The sequence below is a fragment of the Ranitomeya imitator genome, chromosome 2 (assembly GCF_032444005.1).
Source record: "Ranitomeya imitator isolate aRanImi1 chromosome 2, aRanImi1.pri, whole genome shotgun sequence".
In the NCBI taxonomy this organism is placed as follows: Eukaryota; Metazoa; Chordata; class Amphibia; order Anura; family Dendrobatidae; genus Ranitomeya; species Ranitomeya imitator.
This window is the reverse complement of record NC_091283.1, coordinates 400,560,607-400,586,316: the sequence shown is the minus strand read 5'-3', so window position 1 is coordinate 400,586,316 and position 25,710 is coordinate 400,560,607. Positions and strand designations below refer to the sequence as shown.

The 25,710-nt window shown below is 47.5% G+C and overlaps 2 protein-coding genes across 2 annotated transcripts in view; one reads left to right on the top strand and one right to left on the bottom strand.

Annotated features, from left to right (window-relative positions):
* COX10 (cytochrome c oxidase assembly factor heme A:farnesyltransferase COX10) overlaps positions 1–25,710 on the bottom strand; it is a 109,322-nt gene that overhangs the window by 4,817 nt on the left and 78,795 nt on the right. Inside the window, exons 5-6 of the mRNA XM_069750614.1 lie at positions 21,343–21,413; positions 2,032–2,264 (exon numbers count right to left, since the gene is read on the bottom strand). Of these exons, the coding sequence (XP_069606715.1) occupies positions 2,032–2,264; positions 21,343–21,413 (304 nt within the window). The remainder of the gene's footprint in view (positions 1–2,031; positions 2,265–21,342; positions 21,414–25,710) is intronic.
* Positions 17,485–19,172, top strand: LOC138667883 (salivary glue protein Sgs-3-like). Its single transcript, XM_069755965.1, has 3 exons — positions 17,485–17,563; positions 17,891–17,983; positions 19,108–19,172. Exons 1-3 carry the CDS (start codon positions 17,485–17,487, stop codon positions 19,170–19,172), a joined length of 237 nt encoding a protein of 78 aa, XP_069612066.1.

The window sequence follows — 25,710 nt, the reverse complement described above, 5'->3', positions numbered from 1 at the left end:
GAAAAAACAGTCTCAGAATCAGTGGGATCCGTTGAAGCGTTTTAGAGTTATAACCTCATAAAGTGACAGCGGTCAGATTGTAAAAATTGGCTCCGTCACTAACGGGTTAGAAAAGCTCCAGATATTTTACCCCGATCATGGCATTAGGCCTTGTACAACCATTGTGGACCATACAAAATCCATATAAAACCGATAGCTTCCAATATATGGAAAGCGGTCAATAAGGGAACAATAGATCTCTTCTTCCAGCTGGCAGCACAATTCATTTTACGCAGCGACTTTAGTCTGCGAGTCTAATTAATACAGCCCCTGCCCGAGGGCTCGGCGCTCAGAACATGTTATTTAAACAGTCTGTAGAAGAGGCCTCGAATGCCGCTGCGAGTAAACACAGGGCCGGGTCCCAATCGCTGCGACGAGCTGAGAAAATAAATGATACGATGCGCGGGCTCCATCATTCATCGAACTGAGGATGTTTGTTTCTTTGTTACCTAAACAAATCAAAGTAGCCCCACAGGAAGGGCTCGCCCGCTAAGGGTCCCCGGCATCACGTCAGTGTTTAGAAGTGGGGTGACAGCTACGAGGCGCTGCCGGGGAGTGACAGCTGAGAGTTTTAAAGTGTCACATGGAAAGGTGGGGGAGAGATGGATGTGACCGAGCGTGGCGGCACATGTTCCTGTAGGGTGCAGAAAAAGGTTCACGACACCAAAACAGGGAACAGATGCGATCTCCTGCTTGTGTATCAGAAATGGCAGCCACTTTAAGATGACCACTATTCGGCTTTAAATACTGGACCATCTCTGGTTATTGGGACACAACCAGTCACCAGCCAAGAGAATGACTTTAGAAAATGCCTCTTGATGGCGTTCTCCGCTCATGCCTTAGGCTATCCAGCAGCGGGTGAGAGGGTCCCTGTCCTGCATCATACTCTACCTGTGCGTCAATGCTCCTGTCTTCCACATCGGCCAGAGAAACCTGTGCATCTCCCAACACTACCTATAGAGTAAGTGGTAAATGAGGGGCCCCCGTTCTTTCTCATCAGGCAGAGTGGTGATTGGAGTAGAGGCCATACAACATGCTCTATGGGAGACAGAACTAAAGTCCTGGTCCCTGTGTCCATACACAGACCATAATAAAGGAAGGTTCCCAGTATGGTTACCGCTACAGCCAATTACTGTTACGTGGCCCCTATTACCGTGAAGTGCTGCACTTACTCGCGGGGTCTGATTGGACTATTGACAGGAGGTCGGAGCAGAGGACCTGGGCACACAATGCCGCTGATTAAGGTGCCCTCGAGACCTTGGATCTCCAAAGTCTGCTGATTAGTATAGGCTACAGAAGGTGCAGATACAAGGTATATATGCGGAGTGGAGATTGGTGAATATGTGCACTCATTAGGGGCTTCTACCTGCCGTATAGGACTCTGATATGAGGAGCGTCCCTGACTATCCATCTACACAATTAAAGCCCTTTCTTAGAAATTAGTAGCTGCACAATTAGCCCCCTGGGGAGCACAGCCACACAGGAGGGGGTCTGGAGAATTACTAGATAAGCAGTAGTGATAATTACTAGGATCGGCTTCTGATGTATCTGTCCATGAAGAAGTCACAGTGAACACAGCCGAGTCCCTATGGAGGTCATTGTGGAGGATCATTTGGGGCTCCTTCTCTGGAGCAGTCTGGCCCTACAATACCACCCAGTGTGCCCCGACAGCTGCAAAATGTCACGGCAGGCTGGGATTGTAGTTTTACAAAAGCTGGAGATTTGGCTAAAGTCAACTTGTTAGGTCTCCAATCACAACCAGAGCTGTATCTAGCATTGGCACTTTGCTATAAGAATAAGCCTAGATTGCGGGAGTTGTAGCCACTAGATTTCCTACGAGGCGCCAACATAGTAAAGATGTAAACCAATGCAGACGGATTACTGCCAGGAAATCACAGCTCTGGATGTGATTGGAGTAGGACACATAGCACATGGTAGTAGAGTCTTCCATAATAATGTCCAATTCTTAATCTATATCATGGCATTGCTCACCAGCATCCAGGCTGCTAGTAGCCGCAGTCCAGCCCATGATTGGTGGGATAGCGCCCACCACAGATCCCACCCAGGTGTTGGCAATGCTGAGCCTCTTCATTGGGGTATAACAGCAGGTGTAGAGGAAGATGTTGAATGCACCAAGTGCTCCGGTCAGTGGGTTCACGGCGACAGTCAGTAAGGTGATCCCAGGAATAGCGCAGGCAGCTGCAAAGGTGACGGCAATGAGCGGGCTGCGGAGAGATATTATACATCCATTAATTACACGGAATGAGAAATACGAGGATGGTGAAACAGTGGATTGTGAAATGTAAGGAGCGAGTGCTCGGCATCATACAATGTGATCCTCACGGAGTATAGTCACGGGGGGCTAGGACGCAGGAGACACCGGGTCCTACAATCCATTATAAGCCTCTCTGCGTGTTCCAGCACTTCTGAGGCTGTGCACATATCCAAGCCCCTATCATTACCAGCCAACCAGTACACAAATGTTATCACTCCCCATACGTTGTGCGCCATTTACCGGTCAGATCATAAAAATATCACTTTACACAGGAAAAACAAGCTGGCGCACAAGGCATGGGGTACACCTGTTGGATTTGGAGGATCTATTCCCAGTACATGTGCCATTTATATGCGCCATTCTCAAAATATTCACTGTAGATAGTGGGAAATGTTCATAGTGTTTCCCCCGCCGGTGATTTCTACCTTGTTCTTCCTTTGATTTTCCTCCCGACCCCCATTGCACAGGTTGTGCTAGGAGACGTCTTATCGAATGTGAAGTGTCGGAGCTGCTGCTCATATGAACTATGACCTGTAACATAAGGAGTTGGCCCCGGGCTCTAAGGCACCTTTAATGTAACACCTGCTCTCCAGTCTCAGATTAAATGTTACTGTGTTTCACCGCGCGGTGGCCTGATGGATTTTTGATGCAATTGCATTGGACTCTCGCCTTGTTACTTGGCAATTGTGTAACCTCACAGGACACAGACAGGGCAAGCTATACCATACATGTAATGCGGCAGACCTGAAAAAGGTCAAACTTACTCACGAGCATCCAGGGTAAACGAGAAAATTCTGATTACATGTAATATCAGGATGACGCATCTGCTTTAATAATTATACCTCATTACCAACGTCACGATGAGCATCGGCATCAACTCATCGTAGCACACTGCACCGGCTCGTCACATATCTGTATCAGCATCATTCACCGGCATCAGGTCATCGTCACGCACCCACATCGGCTCATCGTCACGCACCGGCTCAGCTCATCGTCACGCACCCGCATGAGCTCATCGTCACGCACCCGCATGAGCTCATCGTCACGCACTCGCATGAGCTCATCGTCACGCACTCGCATGAGCTCATCGTCACACACCGACTCAGCTCATCGTCATGCACCCGCATGAGCTCATCGTCACGCACCCGCATCGGCTCATCGTCACGCACCAGCGTCATTCACCAGCATCAGCTCATAGTCACATATCCGTCTCGGCTATTCGTCACACACCGGCATGAGCTCATCAACGCGTGCTGCCATCGGCTCATGCCGGCTGATCATCATGCCCCTGCATCAGCTCATCATTGCACCAGCCAAATGCCATGAATCTGTGAAGAAAAACTGTAACAAGCACATCCTCTACAACAACATCTTAGGAGGTGAATATTCATGGGCCATAGACAGCGTGACCTCATAACTCGACCATGCCTAAAGTCCACGACCAGGTAAAGACCCATATTGGAGGAGCTCTTCCAGACAGATCAAGTGTGAATCACATGAATATGTGATTTCTCGATCCAATCAAGCTGATCAATTTCCAGACTAGCCTGGGTCCATTGTTCTTCGTGCCCTGCCATTACAGATAGTGTATCATATTGGATAACAGCCGAGACAAGTGCATGGAAAGTCACTCGTGCACAAGCACATAGATTTTCATTGGTCAGTGTCACTGTACATGTGATATCACCGATATAGTGAGTCGTTAGTGTGAAAAAAACGCATTAAGTAACAGTAACCGTATGGTTTCTCATCAATTCGATCACTTTTGAGATAATGTATCTTTGCCTACGAAAATGTACAGGGAAAATAACTGACAGATCAGATTTTGGTCAAAAAGTATCGGGTCAACGACAAGCTCTTGCCGATCACTGCACAAGTTCACAGGAGAGAATGACTGCAATCTACGCAATATTAGGATAATCGCCCGGTATTAAAGACAGAAGTAGCACAGTATGGAGATGTTTACCAGCGTCTACTCCTCATACTCCGCACTTCATGCAGTTATAAGTAATACTCATCGTTCTTGCTGTCGCCGCTGATATAATAGAGTAATAGAATATGGGACGTGGTGAAACATTTCCCGCTTCGCTGGTTACGGTATTGAGCTCGACTTCTGCGGCAATCTCTGCTGTCTCAAGAAATGACATTCTGCACCAGAATTTTCTGTTATCAGTCGCCATTTAATGAAGTTACGGGAAAATCGATCTGCGCAGATGAAGCTTTATTAGTCTCATGTTGGGCGTTTAACCGCGATAAAGGAGGGGCGCAAAAATGACGAACGGCAGCGTTAAATTCAATTTCCATTTTAATTAGAGATGGCTTTGTGACTCTCAGGATCAATATGTATATATCTAATTACAAGGGAAATGGCGGCGTCTGGCAGAGTAAGGGGGAGCGCCTTACACAGAAGCTGCTGCGGTCGAGGTCGTTACTAATATCAATCTCAAAGTTTACAAGCAATGAAGAGATGTTATCGGGGATAATTCTACAATCACCCGCTTCTATATCATTCCAGATTAGACAAGATGATGATTCCCGGCTTATCTCCAATTGGGACAATAACAGCTTCATTAAACCTCGGACATCCATCATGGAGATAATACCTGAAATTCTGCTGTTCAGGACACTCTATAATCTGAATTAGCAGTGGAAGAATGTGATGGAGGATATCCCAAACATTCTGAAATAAAACACAAGCTGCTGCACAATTACTGATCGATCAGACGCTCATGCTGACTTTTCAATACTGATCCCACCATACACAGTAATAGGACTAAAAAACGTACGTCACCCTCACCCCACTGAACACAAGAAAGGGTGAGAAATTACTCAGCACCTGTGGGATGTCTTCCTAAAGGCAAAAAAGGGTTAAAATTAAAAGAATCCCACATGGCCAATCACGTGGATCTCGGTCACAGATCATGAACGATGACCATGATTATGTCAATCACCATCATGCCGATCACATGGAACATGGTCACAGATCACGAACGATGACCATAATTATGCCGATCCCTATCCTGCTGATCACAAGGATCTTGGCCACAGATCGTGAACGATCGCCTTTATTATGCTAATCATTATAGTGCCGATCACCAAAATCTTGGTCAAAGATCATGAACGATGACCATGATTATGCCGAACACTATCCTGCTGATCACATGGACCTTGGTCATAGACCATGAACGATGACCATGATTATGCCGAACACTATCCTGCCGATCACATGGACCTTGGTCATAGACCATGAACGATGACCATGATTATGTCAATCACCATCGTGCCGATTACCATCCTGACGATCACGTGGAACGTGGTCACAGATCATGAATGATGACCATAATTCTGCTGATCACACGGATCTTGATCATAGATCATGAACGATGACCATGATTATGCTGATAACTGTCCTGCTGATCACATGGACTTTGGACAAAGATCATGAACGATGACCATGATTATGCCAAACACTATCCTACCGATCACATGGACCTTGGCAACAGACTATGAATGATAACTATGATTATGTCAATCACCATCGTGCCGATCACCATCCTGCTGATCACATGGAATGTGGTCACAGATCTTGAACGATGACCATAATTATGCCGATCACATGGATCTTGGTCACAGATCATGAACAATGACCATGATTTTGCCAAACACTATCCTGCCAATAACTATCCTGATGATCACAATCGTGCACATGATACTAATGTTGCTGCAGTGATCTCCTGGGCTCCACTGCTGTTTTTTTTGGTCAGGAGCAGAGTCTCTTCTAATTTTCACCATGACCAGGACAGTCCTCTAGTCTATCATAGTTGAGAGGCGGTGATGGTCCAGCTTTGGTAAGCTAAATCAACTGCTTGTACAGTGCACTTCAGAAGAGTCTTTAGAAGATGAAAGCGATGAGAACATGTATGGCGGCCGGGTAACCTGAGCCGCCACTTACTGCAGTGAATAGACTATTGTCATATCCCCTTTATTCCTTTATTGTGTGCTAAATGCTTCTCATCCTACAATACACAGCGATATAGTCAGTGATCGGCCACAAAACTGCTCCAAGAAAAAATTATCCCTATTTACTAAAGATCTTAAAGGTGTACAGCTCGTAGACAAACGTGGCAACCCTGATCATGCATGCACACTACCGCTCCCATCCACTGTCTGTAGGACTGACGGGTATATACAGTGTTCTGAGTCATTCCCATAGACTTGGAAAAATGCAAAAATGACCACGTCTGGCCATGAGACCCCCGTTCTCACAAACACTGGGAGCCACAGCAATCGTACATTTATCACCTATCCACAATGCTGCTCTTGGACATATCCTTTAATTGTTGGGACTGGGAACAGCTGGGATTAATGTCTGGCCCTTCCAGGATGTGGGCACCTGATCCCCGGGCGTCTCTGCGGCATTAATGACAACACCCTTTTCCCTTATGTATCTTGTCTCTTCGGAGCGGCAAGGTCCTTGTCATAAAAGGATGAGGCCGAGGAAGAACTACGGTCCGCAAAGTGTCAATGCAGGTCACTAGTGTAAAGGAAAAAAAATATGAATGGTAGGTGCCATCTATAATATGGCGGCACAAGTATTATATGGCGGCATTCAAAGTACACATCCATACAAGCAGCTCTGATGTCTATAAGGTCTTAAATTGCAAATGACTAAGACAAGAGGATGACTGGGGTAAGAAGAGGGTCAATCCACACAAGTTACAGCGTCAAGAGAGAGGCAGTGATATAACCCACCTGTCACTAATCCTGGTCACCCGCACAATTAGTGCCATCATCACCGGCGGGTACACTGCAGATGTAAGGTTAGGCTTATAATCAGGTACCAACCTTAAAACTAGTTTTAAGAGACAATAAAAAGTACCCCCCCTTCCTTTAAGGCTCCAGGTGCCACATCTCAATTACCAGGGATCATTAGCTGTCGGCAGTGACTGATCATCGGTTCTGCTCCCCACCACTGCGGTCATTCATCTCTCCCTGATCTGACCATTGCTGCTGTCGCCATGTTTACTAATGGAGCAGCCGTGTGTCACTGGCCGGAGGTCAGCGCCGTCCATGAGGGGTCACAGGACGGACAGTTAGGGATTTTTGCAAATACTAGATGCACGACAAAATTTCAGTTCTACTCTAAAAAGGATACAAAGGGTAGAAATAAAACAAGATTAAAGAGGATAAATCACCATAAACCCTGCAGTACGTATGCCGCCGGACCCCAACTTACTACTCTACAATACATCATACATATCAAACATTACATCTATATCTGTCCAATGTCATGTCTGATTTTTCTACTAAATGAGTCTGAAAAATAACTAATCCATATAGAAATCAACTAATCTGTAATTATAGATGTCTGCAAATAAGAAGATAATCAACATTCACAGTCATGTGCAAACACCCCCTGTTCTTATACTGTAGATAGGAGGCAGTATTATAATAATTATAAACTGGTACATAGGGGCAGTATTATAGTAGTTATATTCTTGTACATAGGGGCAGTATTATAGTAGTTATATTCTTGTGTATAGGAGCAGTATTATAGTAGTTATATTCTTGTGTATAGGAGCAGTATTATAGTAGTTATATTCTTGTACATAGGAGGCAGTATTATAGTAGTTATATTCTTGTACATAGGGGCAGTATTATAGTAGTTATATTCTTGTGTATAGGAGCAGTATTATAGTAGTTATATTCTTGTGTATAGGAGCAGTATTATAGTAGTTATATTCTTGCACATAGGAGGCAGTATTATAGTAGTTATATTCTTGTACATAGGGGCAGTATTATAGTAGTTATATTCTTGTGTATAGGAGCAGTATTATAGTAGTTATATTCTTGTGTATAGGAGCAGTATTATAGTAGTTATATTCTTGTACATAGGAGGCAGTATTATAGTAGTTATATTCTTGTACATAGGGGCAGTATTATAGTAGTTATATTCTTGTGTATAGGAGCAGTATTATAGTAGTTATATTCTTGTGTATAGGAGCAGTATTATAGTAGTTATATTCTTGTACATAGGAGGCAGTATTATAGTAGTTATATTCTTGTACATAGGAGGCAGTATTATAGTAGTTATATTCTTGTACATAGGGGGCAGTATTATAGTAGTTATATTCTTGTACATAGGGGGCAGTATTATAGTAGTTATATTCTTGTACATAGGGACAGTATTATAGTAGTTATATTCTTGTACAAAGGGGCAGTATTATAGTAGTTATATTCTTGTACATAGGGGCAGTATTATAGTAGTTATATTCTTGTACATAGGGGCAGTATTATAGTAGATATATTCTTGTACATAGGGACAGTATTATAGTAGTTATATTCTTGTACAAAGGGGCAGTATTATAGTAGTTATATTCTTGTACATAGGGGCAGTATTATAGTAGTTATATTCTTGTACATAGGGGCAGTATTATAGTAGATATATTCTTGTGTATATGGGCAGTATTATAGTAGTTATATTCTTGTACATAGGGGCAGTATTATAGTAGTTATATTCTTGTGCATAGGGGTAGTATTATAGTAGTTATATTCTTGGACATAGGAGCAGTATTATGGTAGTTATATTCCTGTACATAGGAGCAGTATTATAGTAGTTATATTCTTGTACATTGGGGGCAGTGTTATAGTAGTTATATTCTTGTACTTGGGAGGCAGTATTATAGTAGTTATATTCTTGTACATAGGAGGCAGTATTATAGTAGTTATATTCTTGTACATGGGAGGCAGTATTATAGTAGTTATATTCTTGTACATAGGAGGCAGTATTTTAGTAGTTATATTCTTGTACATAGGGGGCAGTATTATAGTAGTTATATTCTTGTACATAGGGGGCAGTATTATAGTAGTTATATTCTTGTACATAGGAGGCAGTATTATAGTAGTTATATTCTTGTACATAGGGGCAGTATTATAGTAGTTATATTCTTGTGTATAGGAGCAGTATTATAGTAGTTATATTCTTGTGTATAGGAGCAGTATTATAGTAGTTATATTCTTGTACATAGCGGCAGTATTATAGTAGTTATATTCTTGTACATAGGAGGCAGTACTATAGTAGTTATATTCTTGTACATAGCAGCAGTATTATAGTAGTTATATTCTTGTACATAGGGGCAGTATTATAGTAGATATATTCTTGTACATAGGGACAGTATTATAGTAGTTATATTCTTGTACAAAGGGGCAGTATTATAGTAGTTATATTCTTGTACATAGGGGCAGTATTATAGTAGATATATTCTTGTGTATATGGGCAGTATTATAGTAGTTATATTCTTGTACATAGGGGGCAGTATTATAGTAGTTATATTCTTGTATATAGGGACAGTATTATAGTAGTTATATTCTTGTACATAGGGGCAGTATTATAGTAGTTATATTCTTGTGCATAGGGGCAGTATTATAGTAGTTATATTCTTGTACATAGGGGGCAGTATTATAGTAGTTATATTCTTGTACATAGGGAGCAGTATTATAGTAGTTATATTCTTGTACATAGGGAGCAGTATTATAGTAGTTATATTCTTGTACATAGAAGGCAGTATTATAGTAGTTATATCCTTGTACATAGGTCTGTATTTTAGGAGTTATATTCTTGTACAAATGAGCAGTGTTACAGTAGCTATATTCTTGTACTTAGGAGCAGCATTATACACTTTTGTACTACTATTCTGGAATGTTTAGTGCACACAACCTCATTTATTAGATTTTATACATATTTGTGTCTTATAAGATTCCTCCATATTTATACCCCTTTGAAGCTGAGTGTAGATCAGTTTCCTCTGATAAGCACCGTAGTTCCCTCACTGATCACACCGATGTCGGGAAAAGTGATTCCCTGAAATAAGTCTGTATATGTGACTTTAAATCTATAGTCAGACATCAAATGTAAATGAAGGATAAGCGGATGTTACATTAATTGACTGCAGCCTGTGAGATGTGCTGCAGAAACCCTGGGGCCCAGCTACAGTTAGCAGAGACCCTTATATCCTACTGTGAGATGTGCTGCAGAGACCCCGGCCCTAGCTACAGATTGCAGAGACATTTATATGCCACTGTGAGATGTGTTGGAGAGACTCTGGTACCCAGATAAGGATTGCGAAGACCCTTACATCCTCCACTGAGATGTGCTGCTGAGACACAGAAACCCAGCTACAAATGCGGAGACCCTTATATCCTACTGTGAGACGTCCTGCCAAGATCCCAGGACCCAGTAAATGATTGAGGAGACCCTTATGTCCCACTGTGAGATGTACTGCTGAGACCCTGGGCCCCAGATACAGATCACAGAGACACATATCCTATTGTGAGATGTGCTGCCGAGACCCTGTGACCCAGCTACAGATTGCGGAGACACTTATATCCTACTGTGAGATGTGCTGCCGAGACCGTGGGACCCAGCAACAGATCGCGGAGACACTTATATCGTACTGTGAGATATGTTGCTGAGACCCTGTGACCCAACTACAGATCGCGGAGACACTTATATCGTACTGTGAGATATGCTGCTGAGACCCTGTGACCCAACTACAGATCGCGGAGACACTTATATCGTACTGTGAGATATGCTGCTGAGACCTGTGACCCAGCTAGATTGCGGAGACACATATTCTACTGTGAGATGTGCTGCCGAGACCCTGGGACCCAGTTACAGATCTCGGAGACACTTATATCCTACTGTAAGATGTGCTGCCGAGACCTTGTGACCCAACTACAGATAACGGAGACACTTATATCGTACTGTGAGATATGCTGCCGAGACCCTGTGACCCAGCTACAGATCGCGGCGACACATATCCTACTGTGAGATGTGCTGCCGAGACCCTGTGACCCAGCTACAGACTGCGGAGACACTTATATCCTATTGTGAAATGTGCTGCCAAGACCGTGTGACCCAGTTACAGATCTCGGAAACACTTATACCCTATTGTGAGATGTGCTGCCGAGACCCTGGAACCCAGTTACAGATCTTGGAAACACTTATACCCTATTGTGAGATGTGCTGCCGAGACCCTGGGACCCCGTTACAGATCTCGAAGACACTTATATCCTACTGTGAGATGTGCTGTAGAGACCCCGAAACCCAGCTACAGGTTGCACCCCGTCCTGCAGGATAACGGGTGACAATCAGTCATTTGCATTACTGATAGCAAACGAGGGTAGGGCACTAGGAGCCTGACGCCTCGGTGACATGACAGGCTGTGCTGTCGAGCCTTCAGGAACAGAGCCTAGCAGCGAGCTGACTGCCTGGCGACGCTGCCGCTCCTCTCTGCCGCCTTTCGGAAAGCCTTGACATTTAGAGGCCGGGGAGCCCTCGCTCCCCCAGGTATACAGCATGTCACAAAGAAAATATATGGAGGCTGCTCTTATTTTATGCCCTGGCCGCTCTCCGCACTCTACTCGTATAATCTTCAGCCAACTTCAATATATGGCGAGTGAAAGGTGACCTGTCAGAAATATATATTTCGCTGGGAAAACAGGGCATTTATTATTAGCTTTCAGTCAGCAGAAATGAGTTAGTTGCATTGATACTGAAATTTAAAAGACCCTTAACCCGTCACATCATGTGGGAAGAATGCAAAAAAATGGTATAATTCTCCAAAGTCCTCCATCCTCACATTCCCCCGGGGATGATTCAGGAATCAGTAGATCAGGATGAACAAAGCGAAAGATCCAATTCAAACAGGAGCACGGGATTGTCAGCGTGCCTCCATACATCGTGACATGTATACGCAGGCCGAACTAAGAACATCGTTCCCTGTCGTGACCAATCTGCATCTGCTCCTTCATCTAATGGACGTTTTAGAACTTTCCATGAGCTGTCGAGAAGCAAGATGACGGATGGATAAATCATATCAATGATAACACAATGAGGTGGCTTGTGGGGTCGGACTGTCGGCAGGAGATAGGACTGACCCTGCCAGTGTCACGACCCCATGTACACATGTCTCACCTGACCTACGTGACTGTGAACTGCAGAAATCAGAGGGAAAAAATAAGAATTCCCAAAATTGAAAGATTCATTTCTTGTTTAAGGATCGTATGTTGTAAATTTATGGTGGGTGGCCGGGGAATATTGCATGCTTAACCCCTTAGTGACGGAGCCAAATTTTTGAAATCTGACCAGTGTCACTTTATGTGGTAATAACTCTGCAACGCTTCAACAAATCCCAGTGATTTTGAGATTGTTTTTTCGTGACACATTATACTTTGTGATAATGGTAAATTTAGGTCAATATGTTTTGTGTTTATTTATAAAAAATATCAAAAATTGGAGAAAAATGTTAAAAAAATAGCAATTTTCAAACTTTGAATGATTATCCCTTTAATCCAGATGGTCATACCACAGCAAACCATTAATAAATAATATTTCCCACATGTCTGCTTTACATCAGCACCATTTGTAAAATGTTCTTTTATTTTGTTAGCATTTTAGGATGTTTGAAAATGTAGCAGTAATTTTTCATTTTTTCAAGGAAATTTACATTTATTTTTTTAGGGACATATCCATGTTTGAAGTGACTTTAGGGGTCTCGTATATTGGGAAACCCCCCAAAGTCATACCATTTTAAAAACAGCACACCCAAACATATCGAAAACCGCTGTCAGGTAGTTTATTAACCCTTCGGGTGCTTTACAGGAATTAATGCAAAGTGGCATGACAGAAATGAAAATGTGTATTTTTACCACCTAAATGTCGGTAACAGGTTACAACAGCCGTCAGACTCTAAGGGTATGTTCACACGTTCCTGATTTCCATCCTTTTTTTTTTCAGGACTGAAACCGCAGCTCTTTGCAGAAAACGCAGGTCCTTTTTTTGGTGCTTTTTTGGTGCGTTTTTTGATGCGTTTTTTTTATGCAGTTTTCTATGCAGAGTCTGTGTGTTTTCTAGGAAGTTTTTTAGGGTTAAAATGGCTGAAAATACCCTAACCCTACCCCTACCCCTAACCCTAACCCTACCCCTATTCTAACCTTAGTGGAAAAAAAAAAAATTCTTAAGTTTTTTTATTGTCCCTACCTATGGGGGTGACAAAGGGGGGGGGGGGGGGGGGGGGGGCGGGTCATTTACTATTTTTTTTATTTTGATCACTGAGATAGGTTATATCTCAGTGATCAAAATGCACTTTGGAACGAATCTGCCGGCCGGCAGATTCGGCGGGCGCACTGCGTATGCGCCCGCCATTTTGCAAGATGGCGGCGCCCAGGGAGAAGATGGCCGGACGGACAACGGGAGGCCGGGTAAGTATAAGGGGGGGCATCGGAGCACGGGGGGGGGGGGGGGGGGCATCGGAGCACGGGGGGGGCATCGGAGCACGCGGGGGGGCATCGGAGCACGGGGGGGGGGGGCATCGGAGCATATGGGGGGGGGGCATCGGAGCATGGGGGGTGGGATCGGGGCAGCCACACTCCGCACACGCACTTCCGCCCGCTTCCCCGCACTTCCTGCTGCAGCGGTTCGGCACCACAAACCGCAATAAAACCCGCAGATATATTTTTGATCTGCGGGTTTTACTGCGGGTTTGACCTCACAATGGAGGTCTATGGGTGCAGAACCGCTGTGGCTCCGAAAAAAGAAGTGACATGGTACTTCTTTTTTACCGCGGCCATTCAGCGCGGCTTTTTTTCCCATTTCCCGCATCATGTGCACAGTGGTTCCTGTTTTCCATAGGGAACATTGTACTGTACCCTGCATGGAAAACAGCTGCGGAACCGCAGCGGCAAAAACGCTGCGGTTCCACAGAAAAAAACGCACTGTGTGAACATGGCCTAAGGCCGCTATTTGGTCTTGAAATGCCATCGCAAACATCAGGAACACAAAATCATGATCTGAGGGCACCAATTGGGATAAAGAGGAAGCCCCCACACTGTGTAAACCATTTATATGATGTAGTCACTATTGGCAACAGCATCTAAGGGGATAAACAGATATGTACGGTGCCAACACTGATCGTGGCTGATACAGCAAGTTGTCAGCTATAGTGTGCAGCCGACAGCTGCTGGATTGTCACCTGTACGGGGATGCTAGTCTCTTATATCTCAGGTCAGTTAAAAGACGTATTGGCTGTCATTAAGGGGTTAAGCTCAATGCCCTGCAGGGGCATCATGCCCAGACACACAACCTGTGGGTGCACCATACCCAGATGCACGGCCTGCAGGAGCACCGTGGCCACACACACAGCCTGCAGGAGCACGTGCTCAGACGCACGGCCTGTAGGAACTCCGTAACCAGAGGCACGGCCTGTAGGAACTCCGTAACCGTCTGCAGGAGCGCCGTGACCACACGCACAACCTGTAGGAGCACCGTGACCACACGCACAGCCTGCAGGAGCACCGTGACCACACCCACAACCTGTAGGAGCACCGTAACCAGAGGAACCGCCTGCAGGAGCATCGTGCACAGACATACAGCCTGCTGGAGCACCATGACCACACGCACAGCCTGCAGGAGCACCGTGACCACACACACAACCTGTAGGAGCACCGTGACCACACGCACAACCTGAATGAGCACCATGACCACACGCACAACCTGTAGGAGCACCATGACCAGATGCGCGGCATGGAGGAGCACCGTGCCCAATCGCACAGAATGCAGGAGCACCGTGCTCAGGCGCACAACCTGTAGGAGCACCGTAACCAGAGGAACCGCCTGCAGGAGCACCGTGCACAGACATACAGCCTGCAGGAGCACCATGACCACACGCACAGCCTTCAGGAGCACCGTGTCCACACGCACAACCTGTAGGAGCACCGTGCCCAGATGTGCGGCCTGGAGGAGCACTGTGTCCAAACGCACAGACTGCAGGAGCACCGTGACCACACGCACAACCTGCAGGAGCACCATGACCACACGCACAGCCTGCAGGAGCACCATGACCACACGCACAGCCTGCAGGAGCACCGTGACCACCCACAACCTGTAGGAGCACCATGACCACACACACAGCCTGCAGGAGCACCGTGACCACACCCACAACCTGTAGGAGCACCGTGACCACACGTACAGCCTGCAGGAGCACCGTGACCACACCCACAACCTGTAGGAGCACTGTGACCACACGTACAGCCTGCAGGAGCACCGTGACCACACGCACAGCCTGCAGGAGCACCGTGACCACACCCACAGCCTGCAGGAGCACCATGACCACACCCACAACCTGTAGGAGCACCGTGACCACACGGACAGCCTGCAGGAGCACCATGACCACACGCACAGCCTGCAGGAGCACCGTGACCACACCCACAACCTGTAGGAGCACCATGACTACACGCACAGCCTGCAGGAGCACCGTGACCACACCCACAACCTGTAGGAGCACCGTGACCACACGTACAGCCTGCAGGAGCACCGTGACCACACGCACAGCCTGCAGGAGCACCATGACCACACACACAACCTGTTGGAGCACCGTGACCACACGTACAGCCTGCAGGAGCACCGTGACCACACGCACAGCCTGCAGGAGCACCATGACCACACACACAACCTGTAGGAGCACCGTGACCACACGCACAGCCTGCAGGAGCACAATGACCACACGCACAGCCTGCAGGAGCACCGTGACCACACCCACAACCTGTAGGAGCACCGTGACCACACGGACAGCCTGCAGGAGCACCATGACCACACGCACAGCCTGCAGGAGCACCGTGACCACACCTACAACCTGTAGGAGCACCATGACCACACGCACAGCCTGCAGGAGCACCGTGACCACACCCACAACCTGTAGGAGCACCGTGACCACACGTACAGCCTGCAGGAGCACCGTGACCACACGCACAGCCTGCAGGAGCACCATGACCACACACACAACCTGTTGGAGCACCGTGACCACACGTACAGCCTGCAGGAGCACCGTGACCACACGCACAGCCTGCAGGAGCACCATGACCACACACACAACCTGTAGGAGCACCGTGACCACACGCACAGCCTGCAGGAGCACAATGACCACACGCACAGCCTGCAGGAGCACCGTGACCACACCCACAACCTGTAGGAGCACCATGACCACACGGACAGCCTGCAGGAGCACCATGACCACACCCACAACCTGTAGGAGCACCATGACCACACGCACAGCCTGCAGGAGCACCGTGACCACACCCACAACCTGTAGGAGCACCGTGACCACACGTACAGCCTGCAGGAGCACCGTGACCACACCCACAACCTGTAGGAGCACTGTGACCACACGTACAGCCTGCAGGAGCACCGTGACCACACGCACAGCCTGCAGGAGCACCGTGACCACACCCACAACCTGTAGGAGCACCGTGACCACACGGACAGCCTGCAGGAGCACCGTGACCACACGCACAGCCTGCAGGAGCACCGTGACCACACCCACAACCTGTAGGAGCACCGTGACCACACGTACAGCCTGCAGGAGCACCGTGACCACACGCACAACCTGTTGGAGCACCGTGACCACACGTACAGCCTGCAGGAGCACCATGACCACACAACCTGTTGGAGCACCGTGACCACACGTACAGCCTGCAGGAGCACCGTGACCACACGCACAGCCTGCAGGAGCACCATGACCACACACACAACCTGTAGGAGCACCGTGACCACACGCACAGCCTGCAGGAGCACAATGACCACACACACAGCCTGCAGGAGCACCGTGACCACACCCACAACTTGTAGGAGCACCATGACCACACGCACAGCCTGCAGGAGCACCATGACCACACGCACAACCTGTAGGAGCACTGTGACCACACCCACAACCTGTAGGAGCACCATGACCACACGTACAGCCTGCAGGAGCACCATGACCACACGCACAACCTGTAGGAGCACCGTGCCCAGATGTGCGGCCTGGAGGAGCACCGTGTCCAAACGCACAGACTGCAGGAGCACCGTGACCACACGCACAACCTGCAGGAGCACCATGACCACACGCACAGCCTGCAGGAGCACCGTGACCACACGCACAGCCTGCAGGAGCACCGTGACCACACGCACAGCCTGCAGGAGCACCATGACCACACACACAACCTGTAGGAGCACCGTGACCACATGCACAGCCTGCAGGAGCACAATGACCACACGCACAGCCTGCAGGAGCACCGTGACCACACCCACAACCTGTAGGAGCACCATGACCACACGGACAGCCTGCAGGAGCACCATGACCACACCCACAACCTGTAGGAGCACCATGACCACACGCACAGCCTGCAGGAGCACCGTGACCACACCCACAACCTGTAGGAGCACCGTGACCACACGTACAGCCTGCAGGAGCACCGTGACCACACGCACAGCCTGCAGGAGCACCATGACCACACACACAACCTGTTGGAGCACCGTGACCACACGTACAGCCTGCAGGAGCACCGTGACCACACGCACAGCCTGCAGGAGCACCATGACCATACACACAACCTGTAGGAACACCGTGACCACACGCACAGCCTGCAGGAGCACAATGACCACACGCACAGCCTGCAGGAGCACCGTGACCACACCCACAACCTGTAGGAGCACCGTGACCACACGGACAGCCTGCAGGAGCACCATGACCACACGCACAGCCTGCAGGAGCACCGTGACCACACCCACAACCTGTAGGAGCACCATGACCACACGCACAGCCTGCAGGAGCACCGTGACCACACCCACAACCTGTAGGAGCACCGTGACCACACGTACAGCCTGCAGGAGCACCGTGACCACACGCACAGCCTGCAGGAGCACCATGACCACACACACAACCTGTTGGAGCACCGTGACCACACGTACAGCCTGCAGGAGCACCGTGACCACACGCACAGCCTGCAGGAGCACCATGACCACACACACAACCTGTAGGAGCACCGTGACCACACGCACAGCCTGCAGGAGCACAATGACCACACACACAGCCTGCAGGAGCACCGTGACCACACCCACAACCTGTAGGAGCACCATGACCACACGCACAGCCTGCAGGAGCACCATGACCACACGCACAACCTGTAGGAGCACTGTGACCACACCCACAACCTGTAGGAGCACCATGACCACACGCACAGCCTGCAGGAGCACCATGACCACACGCACAACCTGTAGGAGCACCGTGCCCAGATGTGCGGCCTGGAGGAGCACCGTGTCCAAACGCACAGACTGCAGGAGCACCGTGACCACACGCACAACCTGCAGGAGCACCATGACCACACGCACAGCCTGCAGGAGCACCATGACCACACGCTCAGCCTGCAGGAGCACCGTGACCACACGCACAGCCTGCAGGAGCACCATGACCACACACACAACCTGTAGGAGCACCGTGACCACACGCACAGCCTGCAGGAGCACAATGACCACACGCACAGCCTGCAGGAGCACCGTGACCACACCCACAACCTGTAGGAGCACCATGACCACACGCACAGCCTGCAGGAGCACCATGACCACACGCACAACCTGTAGGAGCACTGTGACCACACCCACAACCTGTAGGAGCACCATCACCACACGCACAGCCTGCAGGAGCACCATGACCACACGCACAACCTGTAGGAGCACTGTGACCACACCTACAACCTGTAGGAGCACCGTGCACAGATGCACGACGGCAGGAGCACAGTGACCAAATGCATGATCTGTAGCACAGCACCTCGACACACGGTGTGTAGGAGCATTGTGCCCAGATCTTTAGAAGAGTTATTTCCACTGTCCGTCCAGGATATCAGTTTCCACTAATGAAGCAGAAGGTGACTGGAGACAATTATTTCCTTGATGAGCTTTCTAATAATGTCCTTTTAATTAGTACATGTTGCGGCCGCTGGAGCATACAACCTGTACGCAGGACATAGCCTGGAGGAGAGGCACTAATCCTACATGCAGCCATTTTCTCCTTCACCTCCTCTGAAAATGATTGGAAAAATGGAATGGCCCCGGGGTCTACGGGTAACACGCACGCTTATTGCAAATGATCCCTGCAGCTAATTACCAGAACACGGCAACAATGTGCATCGCACGCCTCGTATACCCAGTAATGGAACCAGATCGTGTTTTTTTAATTGTTAATATCTGGGTGTCATGTCACATCCTCAACGCACCAGCATAAAAAGAACAACTCCCGGGAAATAAGCCCTGATTGTGGACGCGGGGGGAGGGGTTGCCAGACAATAGGAAATTAATTACAACAGTCTCATTAATGGGAAAAGCTTATGGAGATGGTACAACAACGAGCCGCAGGCTGCACAATGTACACCCCAATTAGTTACTGTGGCTTCTGCACCTGTCAAGTCGGAAGTTTTGATTGGTGAGGGTCCAGGGTCTTAGACCCCGCTAATCAGTAAAATGGGCTGGGAGAATGATGTGACTGATGTAAGGACGGTCCGTGAGCGCCTCCTCAGTAGCCAGTTTTGGGACCATCATTACACTTTAATGGTGTTTCCCATTTGTATGTAAGAAAAAAAATAAAAGTTTAATCTTTATATAATAAAATGTTCTGCAACTTTCCAGTGGTTTAATTGCAAACCATTTTTAAGATCAATATTTGCTGTATGTAAACGGAAACATTCTGGTTATCGTATCCCTCCCAGCACGATCCGGGCAGCCGTGACAATCGAGGACAATCGGGAGGGTTTTCAACCTTCGATATAAACACAATATCACGTGGTCAAACAGCAAGCAGAGATATTGAAAATGAAAATCACCGTTAATTATTGTCTAACAAAAAGTCTTAAAAATATTCCTCCCTCCCAGTGGTGTCTGGTCTATACAGCGACACCCTGATAATATAATATCCTCTTCTATATTTACAGTCATTGTTAACGCCGGGCAGATTATTATTATTACTGCAGAGTCGACCACCCACCATCCGTGGCAGCCATCTCCCTGTACTTGCCAGTAACTTTCCATCCTGTTGCCAGTTCCAGTCGGAGTGCTTTTATTGGCCGGTGTGCCGAGGTGGGGAATGTCCAGATCCTCTCAGTAAATAAGGAAATATGAGTCCTACAGCAGCAGAGGTCATAAGAAAGCTTTATCCTTTCTCATACAGGTGTGCAAGCCCCAAAACTCCCAGATCTGGAGGGTTAACCCCAAATGTCCAGACTATCTGAATAGGGTTGTTTCAGGGGCGCACAATATTGGTTGTTGTAGTCAAACTCCCACAGACATTAGGGAAACACATCCTAAGGGTTTCCCTTTAAATTTTTTAATGTTCTTACCACCCCTCTACTGTGCCCCTGCTGTCCTCCTCTCCACTTCTTTACTGCCCCCTGCTGTTCTCTCCACTCCTCTACTGCACCCCTGATGCCCCTCCTCTCAACCCCCCTACTGCCCCTCCACTCCATTTCTCTACTGTGCCCCTGCTGCCCCTCCTCTCCACTCCTCTACTGCGCCCCTGCTGCCCCTACTCTACTGGGTCCCTGCTGCCCCTCCTCTCCACCCCCTACTGCCCCTCCTTTCCACTCCTCTACTGCGCCCCTGCTGCCCCTCCTCTCCACTCATCTATTGCGCCCCTGCTGCCCCTCCTCTCCACTCCTCTACTGCGCCCCTGCTGCCCCTCCTCTCCACTCCTCTACTGCGCCCCTGCTGCCCCTCCTCTACTACGCCCCTGCTGCCCCTCCTCTCCTCTACTGCACCCCTGCTGACCCTTCTCTCCACTCCTCTACTGCGCCCCTGCTGCCCCTCCTCTACTACACCCCTGCTGCCCCTTCTCTCCATTCCTCTACTGCGCCCCTGCTGCCCCTCCTCTACTGTGCCCCTGCTGCCCCTCCTCTTCACTCCTCTACTGCGCCCCTGCTACCCCTCCTCTATTGCGCCCCTGCTGCCTCCTCTCCACTCCTCTACTGCGCCCCTGCTGCCCCTCCTCTCCACTCCTCTCCTGCGCCCCTGCTGCCCCTCTTCTCTACTCCTCTACTGCGTCCCTGAGGTCCTTCCTCTCCTCTCCAACAGTGCTACTTTCACGGTGTAGTGTTTGCTTATGGACACACGCTCCCAGAGGTACAATGGAGAGGACGTCATATTATGAAGACTAGTGCAGTAGCCTTACCTGATCTGTCCTCGTACAAGGGGACGGCTCTTTGTCCTGTTCATGTTCGAATCGAACGGCACTTCGAAAAACTGCAAGAGAAACACAAAAGGACCATGAGTGACGTACAAGTAATTGCTGGAGAACAGATATTTTTTTTTACTGGTTCATGCACCGTCACTGTGAAGTGTCACCTCTGAAAATATTTGCACAATACATTTCACAGGTGCATGGGACACAAAGGTGCAAAATAAACCGCAATGCCATTTAGTCAACACACACCTGTGTGCTGGTCGCACGCTGCATTGCCTCCTAATGACGAGGCCTAATCCTAAACACCGCGAGTGGCTGAACCTGATCTGACGACATGAAAAAGAGGCGAAGGAACACAAACACGCCGAGAACAAGGACAGTGATGAAAAACGGCGATGACAGGAACTCCCACCAAGGGTTCACAGACACACCCAGGGCACATGGGAGCCATGTACTGCTGCTAAGATTGGTGGGTAATTGGCCATCACAAGGTCCCTCTGTCAGTATGTTCTCTATGAAGTGGACATGCTCACCAGCCGCGTAGTGCTGACAGCTTGGCGCAACCACCGGTCTGACAGTAACGAAGCGCAATACAGCCGTGCACACCTACAGCTCAAGACAACTGAGCCATAGGGACTGGGTACTAATCCCGGAGTCATGGAACATGGTCAGGGGGTCTCCAGAAGAAGCAGGAGTAAAGCTGTCTGTATACATGACTTAGCTCCCTCAGTCACATGGATGAAGCTTAACAGAGAGTTTGTGGAAAGAAAGCCGCCTACAGACACCTCAGTCAGCTGCTTATCGCCCCTGAGAACGAATTAATCGGACATTATTTCGGGCTCATGAAATTTCAATCTGTCAGGGAAGGGTCCCCATGCACATTAGATGGTCAACAGGTCCACTGGCATTGGCTCGCTTTTATTTAATGTGTATGGGGCTTTAAAGGGAACCGGTCAAGACTATTTGATGCCTGAAAGTCGTGTTATGGCAGTAGAAGAATAAAAATGATACCAGTCTTGTCATAATCCAATGTGCCTGGAAGTGCAGTGGGGGGTGTCCATGCGCTAAGTGCTCTGACAATCTCCCAATGGAGCCTGCGGGACTGTGACACGACCAGTAGACGGGTTTGTGAGTTTGACTATTCAGCAATGGACACTTTTGTCTGCAAATATCCTTAAAATAACTCATCGGAAAGATTGTGTATGGTATTCACACAGAATAAGAGGAATTCATCTGCTGACGGGAGTGAGAAAAGAGCGTGAAAACCTGCTGCAGCAGCACGTGAGGGGCGCCCGGCTTCCTAATTTCTGACGCTTCTCTTCCCAAATCAAACAAATATGCAAGCAAAATAAATCGGAAGAGCGCGTCCCGTGCCCCCGCACTCAGCACATTCACCTACTGATAGGGGAGCCATCGTTTTTGGTTTGTTATTTGATCGTTGAGCAGGTTTTCATTATGCAGTGATTGGGAATGATTGCCGCCCCGTGCAAGGGCCAGAACTGGACGGAGAGAAGACGCTGGGCGCAGGCAGACAGACGTCACGTGGCGGCCACTTCACTCCCACTTTCTGCAAATTAAGGGTCAATATTTCTTTCTACAAGAGAAAGGAAACTTTCTGATATTCAGAGGACGCTGCTGTCTCATTGGCAATTACTAAGACTGACCACAACATACGAGATGTAGATAATAGTAGGAAACTGATGACGGATGCGGGAATCAGAGACGTCTAGATTTCCATGTGTCTTCTCATTTCCGAGACTATTCTCGGTCCAAGGGCCTGAGTGACAATAGGTCTCCTATTCCATTCCCCATAGCGTATGTGCACGGTTGCACCGCACATGTACTGCGACCAGCAGCAAGCACACTCACTTATGATGACCTATTCATTGGTATAAGACCCCGATCGGGGGGGGGGGGGGAATCACACATGGATTAGTATGAGACCCTTATCAGGAAAAAAAAAAAAAAAAATCACAGGAGGATTGGTATAAGAACCCAATCAGGGAAAAATCACAGGAGGATTGGTATAAGAACCCGATCAGGGAAAAATCACAGGGGGATTGGTATAAGAACCCAATCAGGGAAAAATCACAGGAGGATTGGTATAAGAACCCAATCAGGGAAAAATCACAGGAGGATTGGTATAAGAACCCAATCAGGGAAAAATCACAGGAGGATTGGTATAAGAACCCAATCAGGGAAAAACCACAGGAGGATTGGTATAAGAACCCGATCAGGGAAAAATCACAGGGGGATTGGTATGAGACCCCGATCAGGGAAAAATCACATGAGGATTGGTATGAGACCCCAATCAGGGAAAAATCACAGGAGGATTAGTATGAGACCCTGATCAGGGAAAAATCACAGGAGGATTAGTATGAGACCCCAATCAGGGAAAAAATCACAGGATGATTAGTATGAGACCCCAATCAGGGAAAAATCACAGGATGATTAGTATGAGACCCCAATCAGGGAAAAATCACAGGATGATTAGTATGAGACCCCGATTAGGGAAAAATCACAGGAGGATTGGTATATGAACCCAATCAGGAAAAAAAAAAATCACAGGAGGATTAGTACGAGACCCCGATCAAGGAAAAATCACAGGATAATTAGTATGAGACCCCAATCAGGGAAAAATCACAGGATGATAAGTATGAGACCCCGATCAGGGAAAAATCACAGGAGGATTAGTATGAGACCCCAATCAGGGAAAAATCACAGGATGATTAGTGTGAGACCCCAATCAGGGAAAAATCACAGGATGATTAGTATGAGACCCCGATTAGGGAAAAATCACAGGAGGATTAGTATGAGACCCCAATCAGGGAAAAATCACAGGATGATTAGTATGAGACCCCAATCAGGGAAAAATCACAGGATGATTAGTGTGAGACCCCAATCAGGGAAAAATCACAGGATGATTAGTATGAGACCCCGATTAGGGAAAAATCACAGGAGGATTGGTATATGAACCCAATCAGGAAAAAAAAAAATCACAGGAGGATTAGTACGAGACCCCGATCAAGGAAAAATCACAGGATGATTAGTATGAGACCCCGATTAGGGAAAAATCACAGGAGGATATAAAAAAAAAAAAAAAAAAAGGCAGGCTGAAATTACAGGGCACGTCACCAGAAAATGGAACGAAGTATCACATGAGATAATGCCAGAATATAAAGTGTTTGTCGGGCACAACCGTTTCAGATCTTTCCATAGAGCATGTACGGTGTATTCTCCCCACAGTGTTGGTTTCCCGGTACATTTATAATGACGATTCACCCTTAGGGTAAGGGTCCTACACCCGACTCCCCCATGGATCTGCTGTCATCATCAGTGTACGACATTGAAGAGCAGAGTGCTGTACTCTGTGTAGTGGCTGTTTTAAGGTACTGCAGGTCAGATCCCATACACGTCAATAGGACCTGAGCAGCAGTACCCGGGAACAACCGCTACAGTGTATGAAGGTGTGCTTTTCCGTGCCGTAAACGGTTTACATCCGGCCGGGGCTGGAAGGGATAACAACTGATCAGCGAGGGCGCCAGGTGTCACCTGAACAATATTTTTCATTCTGGAGGAACGACTTGTGAATATAATGAAACATGAAACTCTGAACATAGAAAAGTGCAGTCCCTGTAACACATAGGTACAAAGTGAAATACTTCAATCATCCGTCCAAGTTTCAATATTAACCCCTTTACCCCCAAGGGTGGTTTGCACGTTAATGACCAGGCCAATTTTTACAATTCTGACCACTGTCCCTTTATGAGGTTATAACTCCGAAACGCTTCAACGGATCCTGGTGATTCTGACATTGTTTTCTCGTGACATATTGTACTTCATGATAGTGGTAAAATTTCTTTGATAGTACCTGCGTTTATTTGTGAAAAAAACGGAAATTTGGCGAAAATTTTGAAAATTTCGCAATTTTCAAACTTTGAATTTTTATGCAATTAAATCACAGAGATATGTCACACAAAATACTTAATAAGTAACATTTCCCACATGTCTCCTTTACATCAGCATAATTTTGGAACCAATTTTTTTTTTTGTTAGGGAGTTATAAGGGTTAAAAGTTGACCAGCAATTTCTCATTTTTACAACACCATTTTTTTTTAGGGACCACGTCTCATTTGAAGTCATTTTGAGGGGTCTATATGATAGAAAATGCCCAAGTGTGACACCATTCTAAAAACTGCACCCCTCAAGGTGCTCAAAACCACATTCAAGAAGTTTATTAACCCTTCAGGTGTTTAATAGGAATTTTTGGAATGTTTAAATAAAAATGAACATTTAACTTTTTTACACAAAAAATTTACTTCAGCTCCAATTTGTTTTATTTTACCAAGGGTAACA

What these genes read in the sequence shown, in the direction of transcription:
- LOC138667883 (XM_069755965.1), top strand. Translation starts at nt 17,485, where the DNA reads ATGACCACACCCACAACCTGTAGGAGCACCATGACCACACGCACAGCC. An exon ending in CGTGACCACACCCACAACCT is followed by an intron (nt 17,564 to 17,890) that starts GTAGGAGCACCG and finishes CCACACGCACAG; the next exon opens with CCTGCAGGAGCACCGTGACC. An exon ending in CGTGACCACACCCACAACCT is followed by an intron (nt 17,984 to 19,107) that starts GTAGGAGCACCG and finishes CCTTTTAATTAG; the next exon opens with TACATGTTGCGGCCGCTGGA.